Source organism: Microchirus variegatus (assembly GCF_963457635.1).
Source record: "Microchirus variegatus genome assembly, contig: SCAFFOLD_163, whole genome shotgun sequence".
Taxonomy (NCBI): domain Eukaryota; kingdom Metazoa; phylum Chordata; class Actinopteri; order Pleuronectiformes; family Soleidae; genus Microchirus; species Microchirus variegatus.
The window spans coordinates 1-9,590 of NW_028154683.1; the positions used below are offsets into that span (position 1 = coordinate 1).

Here is a 9,590-nt window from a genome sequence, read left to right on the forward strand (position 1 = left end):
CACCAAACAAGGACTGGTGTGATCAGAGATCCTGTTACATGACATAGTCTGGATGATAAAAGGGGGAATCTTACTATAATCCCACTTTCTCCAGACTATGGCAGAATTTAAACGTGTTTGACAGCCGTCGACTGTTCACTACAGATCCCTGTTTTTCGGCCGCATCCACTCTGACATGACCCATTTAAAAATGTGTTTGACTTTTCCCCGATTTAAGCAATTTACGAAACACAACAACACCCTCACAGACTCCTGCTCTATTATGTTGACAGGATTTTGTGGTTTATCAACTAAAATGATTCAGAATTAAGACATGTAAACACAGCAGTGTAACAAAATGTTCCCTTTTAACCAAAGTGTTGAATCTCTGTGTATAAATAAATCCACTTAAATGAATTTAAAATGATGTTTAATCAGATATGATCTAATAGTTATCGTCAGAGGTCGTAGAGGTAGAGAGTTTTTTGGGGGGAGGGAAATGTGTTTTTCAAAGCTTGTTATGTGTTCATATAGGATGGAGGTACACTACCGTTCAAAAGTTTGGCGTCACCTATACAATTTTCTTGTGTTTTCCATTAAAAGTCACACTTTTATTCATCAAAAGAGTCGCAAAATTAATAGAAAATATAGTCAAGATTAAAAATAATGATTTTTATTCCAAATCAAGGGTTTTCTAATCATCCTGGACACTGGAAATGGGCCTCTATACACCTATGTATACATTCCATTAAAAACCAGACGCTCACAGCTAGAATAGTCGTTTACCACATTAACAATGTATAGAGTGTATTTCTGATTCATTTAATGTTAAATTCATTGAAAAAAAAGTGCTTTTCCTTCAAAAAATAAGGACATTTCTAAGTGACCCCAAACTTTAGAATGGTAGTGTAAGTTAAACAGTGTATTTCCTTCACCACGCGAGCGATTTGAGACGATTACTCACACTTAGCCGTACCCAGTTGGCAGCTTTTGTCCACGCTGCGGCCCAGCGTGCGCATGTCGCTGTACTGCAGCGCGCCGTCGCCGATGTAGCTGCGCGTGCGACTGGACGGAACCAGCTGGAACAGGTTCTCCTGAGGCATGAAGCTCCTGGGAAGCGTCCTGCGACCTAAAAAACACACACACACACATAACACGAGTGAGTCGATATGTTGTGAGTAAAAATGTTGTTTTCACAAACTGGCTGTACAGGTGTCAGGGCATAAAGACGAGAGCAGAGCAGCTCTCTCTCGCCACTGCGTCCCCCCCGCTTCCCCTCAGACAGGAAGCAGGGCAACTGTGTTTTTATACATGTTCGGGTTCACCGCAAGGGAGACGTAAATCACTGCTAGCCAAGGTTAGCCTCTGAGTAAGCAATTACTAGCAGCTGCCTTTGACGGAACAGCAAGCCAGCACTTTGTGTACTGGATCTACACAAGAGCGCAGAAGCAGTGAGATGACATTTGTCCTCTCTTTTTGTGTGCGTGTGTTTTATAGAGCTGAAACAATTGCTAAATTAATGGTCAACTATTTAGCTAATTTTGCTTTTTTCATGATTAAAACAAGATTTCTGATTGTTTTAGCTTCTTAAATCTGAATATTTTCTTAGTTTCTTTGCTCCACATAACAAAGAAATAATTAAAACTGAATCATTTTGGTTTGTGGATAAAAAGAGACTTTCGAGAACATCGCCATTTGTCATCGTCAGACCAAACTAATCGACAGATTAATCAATCGTTAGTTGCAGCTCTAGTGTTTTACATCACTTTTTTTGACTTTATGTTTCACTTTATGTTTTGCCCCTGTAAGACAAGCATTCTGGTATCAATAATAATAAAGGAGCTAACACAGCTAACGGCACTAAAGGAGCTAACACAGCTAACGGTGCTAAAGGAGCTAACACAGCTATGGCACTAACACATCTAACGGCGCTAACACAGCAAATGACGCTAAAGGAGCTAAGGCAGCTAACGGTTCTAAAGCAGCTAACGGTGCTAAAGGAGCTAACACAACTATTGGCGCAAAAGGAGCTAACACAGCTAACGGCGCTAAAGGAGCTAATGGAGCTAACTGGTAAATGGTGCCTGGACTCTGATCCCGTGGCTCAGAGTTTTTTTTTTTACAGTCAGTCGTCACTGAAACGCGCCCTGCGTTAACGTTGACGCCGTTAACGGTGGTTCTTACTTGCCAAATAATTGTTGACAAGGTGAGTATCGTCTGATACAGATGTACAGACGATAATATATTAATTCCAAGCCTAACCCTCTGGGATCAATAACAATAAAATAAATATATAAAAACCTATAATAAATAATAATACTTATACTAATAAAAAAAGTATAAGACAGGACAAGACACTAAGAATACAATACAATGAAAGAGGATTAAAAAGTTAAAATAATGACAATAAATAGATCAGTCAGAGTCATGAGGAACTTGTATGTATCTGATAAAGTGGTGTGTGTGTTTGTTTTGTTGTCGTCATGACGCTCTGTAACATATCTGTTTTAATCTGTGTAATAAAGAGTGCTGTTGTTGTCGTTTCCTTACGGTCTCCGTAATCCTTGCTGCGATTGGGCAACTGGAACTGGCGAGGGAAAGTCCCTCCTTTCCCGTGTCGGCCTGTAGAGGGAGCAAGAGAGGCAGAGCTGTCAGTGAGGATAAAGTGAAGCCTCAGCGCCGCCTCACAGTTTACACACAGTGCTCGTCCGTTTATTATTCACGTTTCCAAATTCAGGGTTGATGTTTGCTGATGAGACAAACACACAGCGAGCGAGGCTGCGTGGACTTATCACGTCTGACAGAGACTGTGTTGCTCTCTTCTTGCTCGTGTCAGCGCGTCAAATCAAAGCAGAGCTCGGTGGGGAGGGAGGGGGGGGAGAGGGGGGGTGAAGAGAGACTGAAAACAGCTCATGTGCGCTAGCTTAGCCTTAGCTCTCAAAGCCCAGTGGAGCAGTAAGTAAAGGCAGGTGAGCAGCAGTGCTGACGCAGGCAAGACACACACACACACACAGGTTTGTGCTGCTATTCATGTCAGGACACTGCAATGATGAAAACCTGATCCCTAACCCTTAACCAAAACAACACCATTTTCATCTTAATCACTACTCCCTAAACTGAACCTTAATCTAACAGTAAATCTACTCAAATCTTAATTTTAATCTTCACCAACAACTCATAAATGATGTTCCGCCTCATGGGGACCAAGTTTTGGTCTCGGTAAGAACTTCTAGTCCTGAAAAGGTCAATGTTTATACCAGAAAAAGTCCTTAAGAGGTCAAAAAAAACATGCATACACACTGAGGTTTGTGCGGCTGTGACTGCACTGCAACTAAAACTTCATGCCTAACCTTAACCAAAACCAAGTTAAAGCCTAAACTGAACTTTTAATCCAAGTTTTGGTCTCCTAGACGACGAATGGTCCAGACAAGGTCAGTGTTTACACCAGAAAAAGTCCTGAAGAGGTCACTAAAACATGTGTACACACACACACATTGAGGTTTGTGTAGCTATTCTTGTTAAGACACTGCACTGCAACTTAAACCTCAACCCTAACCTTAACCAAAACCAAGTTAATGCCTAAACTGAACCTTAATCAAAGGTCTGTGTTTATATTAGAAAGGAGGTCCTGAGGAGGTAACAGAAACACACATACATACACACTGAATGGAGAGCAGCGGAGCCACTTGCAATTGGAAACAGCTGTTCTGTCAGATGACTGCCTCCCCTCGCGCGGCTGTTTTTTTGTGGCCGTATCCCATGGAGACGGGAGTTATTTTCTGTGTTTGGCAGTGTGGGATGGAGAGGAAAAATCTACTCATAGGGAATGGTAAACAAATGCTGCAGCTCAGCAGGAAAAGGGCCACACAGAGGAGCGAGCGTATAGAGCAGCGTGCACGTGCTGCAGACACACTGATCTCACGTGACTGCGTAGCACTTCATTTACAGCACGGGGATGAAGCACAAGAGGGAGAAGGAGGAACAGATTGGGAGAGCTGCTGTGGATTAGAGCGGTCGTTATCTGTTATCCTGCTCTATTTGATCTCGGTTCTGAAAGAAAAGGGACAAACGGACGGACCCCAGGGGACGAGGGAGAGCATGAGGGGCAGGAGGAGGAGGACGGAGCAGGGAAGCGATCATGAAAAGAGAGGGAAATAGAAGCAGGAGCCAGAGGAAGAGAGGATTCTTGGATGGGAGACAAAAGGGCAAAATAGGATGGAGATAAAGCCAGAGAAGTTTTCACACGATCACATCATCTCCTCTTGAAATTGCAAAAAAAAAAAAATACAACTGATTTCCTGATTGTAAAATTCTGGGTTGATACCAAAACAGAGATTTTTGTTCTTTATTTATTCTGCTTTTGTGGCAGGAACACAAAAGAAGCCTGAACTCTTTTTTTTTTTTTTTTTAAATATAGTCTTTCAACTGTTCGCACTATCACATTACCTTCAACAAAATAAACTCACTCCTTTCACTTTAGGAAATCACCTTCAATACTGCCATTCAACAACAAAAGCAGCTTTAGAATGCTTTCAGCCTCAAATATAGAGGTGTCAGCGTTCACGCACATTTACGCATGGCGCGTTTCCATGACGACTGATTTGATAAACAGACAGCTCCAGTTCCACTGTAGGTGCGCTAAAGGAGCTAACGCAGCTAATGGCGCTAAAGGAGCTAATGGCGCTAAAAGAGCTAATGCAGCTAACGGCACTAAAGGACCTAACACAGCTTTTGGCGCTAAAGGAGCTAACGGTGCTAACACAACTAATGGCGCTAAAGGAGCTAACACAGCTAACGGCATTAAAGGAGCTAACACAGCTAACGGCGCTAAAGGAGCTAACACAGCTAACGGTGCTAAAGGAGCCAACAGTTAACGCCACTAAAGGAGCTAATGCAGCTAACGGAGCTATAGGAGCTAAAACAGCTAACGGCACTAAAGCAGCTAACGACGCCAAAGGAGCTAGCACAGCTAACGGTGCTAAAGGAGCTAACACAGTTAACGCCACTAAAGGAGCTAACGCAGCTAACGGTGCTAAAGGAGCCAACACAGCTAACGGCACTAAAGAAAATTACACAGCTAACGGCGCTAAAGGAGCTAACACAGCTAATGGCGCTAAAGGAGGTAAATGGTGACTCCAATGCCGCAGCTCGTAAACATGGCGTAACCCGTCTCTTTTTTACGGTCAGTCTTTAACGTCGACGCCGTTAACGGCGGTTCTTACTTGCCAAATAATTGTTGACATGGTGATTATCGTCTGATACAGATGTACAGACGATAATAAATGAACTCATAACTGCAGAGTCATTGAATAATCACTGAACAATCTCTAGAGAACGTCGTCAATGACGAAAATTCGAGAGGTTTGAGTTGAAGTGAAATAAATAAATGTTTAGAGCGTCTGTGGGTTTCTCTCCTCTTACCTTTGTATTCATAGTTGAGGTTTAGGTAATTGTTGTCACGGTTGTTCTGTGTGAAAGGGGGGCTGAAACGACAAGAGAACAAGGAGGAGGAGGAGGAGGAGGAGGAGGAGGGGAGACGAGGCACTGAATTAGACAAAGTTAAACTGAAATTAACAGCTTACTGCGTGAACAATGAGAAACTGAAAGTGAGGTATCAGCTGCCGAATTGCTGAATTGGCAGCCAGGGCTATAATGTGCCAAAAATGTACTGTACATTCAACAAACCCCCCCTCCCCTTCCCTCCCCTTCCCTCCCCCTCCCTAACTTCCCACTCTGGCTGGCCTTCTGTGTCCAGCCCAGCCCCCTACGACCCGGCAAGAGAGTGACGTCTCTGTGGAGCAGCAGGGCGGCGTGGGGCCACGAGACCCTGGATAAGGGCACGCATGCCCGCGCGCAGGGGGAAAAGTTCCATGCACTGGTTTCCTGCCATTGTTCTGCAGCCTGGAGTCCAGATAAGCCTCATGCAGGTAGAGCTGCTTCCGTCCTTTTCTCTCCCTCTCTCTCTCTCTCTCTCTCGCTGGATTCATTTTCATTCTTCTCACTCCTCAGCTCTTCCACTTCACTCTCACTCTTTCACCACGGCTCGGTTTCCTGGCTCAAATCTTTCCTGCATGTTCTCGCTCACTCACTCCTTCCTTCACATCTCCCACTCAGTCTCTCCGACGTCTTATGATAACAGAGGAATCCAGGCGTCCAGATAAGAGTTTTGTCGTTATGGCAACAGCAAAGTGACCTGATTGCTTTTTTTTTTTTTTTCTCACAAAGGCAGTCGAAGAAGGGTCAAGGCAGCTCTACTACACGAGCTTCTACATGTATGTGTGTGTGTGTGTGTGTGCGCTAACAGACGCTATAACTCACCTGTCCAGTGCTTGGTCTATTGATTGACAGCTGTTTGACAGCGAGTTGTCCGCGCTCCCAAAAGGATCCAGCATCTGACGGATTTAATAACACACAAGTGTCACACAGCATGCAATCACGTGTAGGAAGAGATTATAACGGTGTGCACGCGCGGTGACCGCAATAAAGCTAAAATATGAACTAAAACTTCATATTTGAGGATAATGCTAAAATTAGGTCCATTTTTGTCCAACTTCTGTTTATTTCCTGCATATAAAAGATGATTTATTAGGTTTATAGAGTGGTATTTTTCCATTTCACATGACAGGAAACAACATTTTGTTAAATTACTTCAGATGTTCCAGTTACAAAAAAAAGTTCTGCTCTGTCGTCTTAAAAAAGCGACACATTTTGAAGTTTCGTCTCTTACGTTCTGGTCGAGGATCTCGGGGATGAACTCCCCTTCGCTGTGGATGCTCGTGTAAGAGCCCTGGCGTGCGATCTGCTGCTGCTCCTCGGGGACGCTGCCCGGCGGCGGCGACGTCCGACCCGTGTGAAGGGAGCCTGGTGTGATGTGGCAGAGAAAGATAATAAGGTGAGGAACGAGTGCAGAGACGAATGTGAAACGGGGACAAAACTAAACCACACAGCCACCACCTCTAAACTCAAGCGACTGTGACAAACTGACAAGTCGTCCTTGACACAGTCAGGAGACGGTTTCTGACAGGAATATTGAAAAAGTGCAGCAGGGATGTTAACTCAGACTTGGAAGAGCTGTCAAAACATCACATGTTTTTTGATTGAAAGCTAAAATTCTTCCTTCACGGATCAATTTATTTCACCCTCTCCTCCTCCCTTCCTGTCGCTATATGTCATGGAGGCACCGGGGGCTCACATCACATCTTCACTCAACCGTCCACGGTGAACACTCTCCTGTTACCTCTCTCTCTCTCTTCACGTCTGTCTGTCTGTCTTTTTCGCCGCCTTCCAGCTGACGCAGAGGGGAACTCTACACAATAAATAGCTTGGCCTGCCAGATTAGGACAGATTACCAACTATTTGTTGATTAACTGGTTGCGAGGTTGTAAATTTACACTGAAAAGAGGTCGTATCAGTGGTTTCCGAATAAGAGGTGAATCAAATGTGCTTATTTTCACCATAAAAAGACCAGAGAATGTCCTGTAACTAAGTTGCTTTTGTCTAATTTTTCCCAGAATAACGTCCAATTTCTGGCTGTTATTTACAATTACAACTCAAACAACTCAAATGCTGCAGTTGTGACACGAAGAACAGATTTTATAGTATAAAAAAACGCAATTTTTTTTTTAGTTTCTCAATGTTTCCTGTGCAAAAACAGGCCAAAAATGTCAAAAAAACGTTGGAATTTTTTCCGAAAGCACAAACCGTCACATAACTAGCGTTAGGCTAACGCTAACCCTAAACCCTAACCCGTAACGCAAAGTGCACGCTCACCTACGGTCAATTTAGAGTGTCCTAATCAGCCTAATCCCCAAATCTGCATGTTTTTGTGACTGTGGGAATAAACAGTCCAGTTGTGTAACAACAGAAAACCAGTATTGTCTGTATCAGTATCAGGCGATCAGCCAATTATGTCTACATTCGCGGTTTCACATTAAACTATCAATGCATTTTAAAATCCATTAACCATTCCTATGACAAAGGCTGTAAATGGACACTGACGTCTTATCCGCTGACTTTTCCTAACGGTGTAGAAATGACACGACGCAACAACACTTGCGATGCGCCGCTGACTCACCTGTGGAGTGTTTGCGCACCCGCTCCGAACCCTTGAGCAGGGAGCCCTTCAAATCTCCCAGAGACCGCGAAGACCTCATCTCACTCTGTTTGTCTCTGCTGTTCACCTGCAGGTACTATATATGTATATGTATAGACAACACGAGATAGGAAGAAGAAGAAGAGAAGTGGATCAGAAAAGGAAGCGATGACCGCATTACATCATTACCTCTTTACTTGGTAGAGGAAGTTTGGATAATAGCTGTGGAGAATACAATTAACATAGTTTGGAGATGACTTCATACAGCAAGTGATGTCACCATCATCATGTTTTGATAAATACGCATCTTTTACGTGATGGACTCACGTGGTTGTTCTTGGGAGTCTTGAGCAGTATCCTGAGCAGCCCGTTAATCCCCGAGCTGGAGCCCAACGTCTGCACCGCCTGGTCCAGGTCCTCCTGGGTCTTCAGGGGCAGCAGCAACTGAAAAGGACAAGAAAACATACAGCGTGCGACCTTTTCATCACCCATTGTTCCAACGATGCCGGCGAGCAAATGCATCGCCGTATGTCTGACGTACAGTGGATGTTGTTGTTATTGTTGTACCTCCTGATTCTGATTTAAATGATTTTGTTGTGTTTTTTTTTTTTTACCTCTTTCTCCATGAAGAACATGTCCATCTGCTGCCCAAAGGCCTCGGTCACCTTCTGCAGCAGCTCCTTGATCTTCAACGGCCTCTGGAACGGGATGATTCTGGGAGGGAGACGAGGGCAACTTTTAATTCAGTTAATATGTGTTAAACAGCAAAATTTGACCACTTACAAAAGGCCCAAAACTTAGCCACCTCCTTTAGCGCCGTTAGCTGCGTTAATGCCATACAGTCAGACTGGAGCGGTCTGTTTATTAAAGGAAAAGAGCAGTGCTACATATAACCAGTGTTCCTATGTACTGCGTACGTGTGGCTCTGTTTTTTAAAGTTTAGCGTTACTTTAGAGACTCGGGAAGTCACGTAAACATGACGTCACGCGTGTCTTTTTCCGGGCAGTCGTCAGTCGTCATGCGTTAACGTTGACGCCATTAGCGTTAACGTGCCCAGCACTAGTTTCGATAACATAAGCATGTACTCTGAGAAATGTCTTCCTGAGCCTAAGTTATGACAGTGTTTCCATGGCAACGTGAGGGTAAAAATGGACAGGTCAACTCTGAACTGGGCAGAGTAACTACAATAAGTGCTGCCCAAGGGAAAACATCACGCACCCAAATAAACCCCCCCCGTGTGCGCGTATACGACGGCGGCCTTATCAAACGTATGCCTACGTGTACGAGAGCGAGTCCACACTCTGGTCTGTGCGTCTGTCCCGGTCCGAGCTTATCAGCGGGGTGTTTGTAGTGCGTTGTGTGTGTGTAATATGTGTGTGTTTGTATAGAAAATCGACATGCATGAGTGTGCTTCCCAATCAGTGTGTGCATCAGACACTGTTTCAACACCAGTGGGCCTCTCTCTCCACTAAAGCCAGCACAAAGGCAGATGGGAAACTTCCTGAAAGGAAAGCGGAAA

At 44.1% G+C, this 9,590-nt stretch overlaps 1 protein-coding gene across 1 annotated transcript; it reads right to left on the bottom strand.

Annotated features, from left to right (window-relative positions):
* Positions 1-943: 943 nt before the first annotated feature.
* Positions 944-8,785, bottom strand: LOC310944078 (mitogen-activated protein kinase kinase kinase 3-like; the record flags this gene model as incomplete). Its single annotated transcript, XM_083910911.1, has 8 exons — positions 944-1,108; positions 2,530-2,601; positions 5,401-5,462; positions 6,298-6,371; positions 6,707-6,840; positions 8,054-8,168; positions 8,399-8,515; positions 8,686-8,785. Coding segments are annotated over 8 exons (839 nt in total), but the record flags the coding sequence as incomplete, so codon positions are not given.
* Between the last annotated feature and the right edge of the window lie 805 nt (positions 8,786-9,590).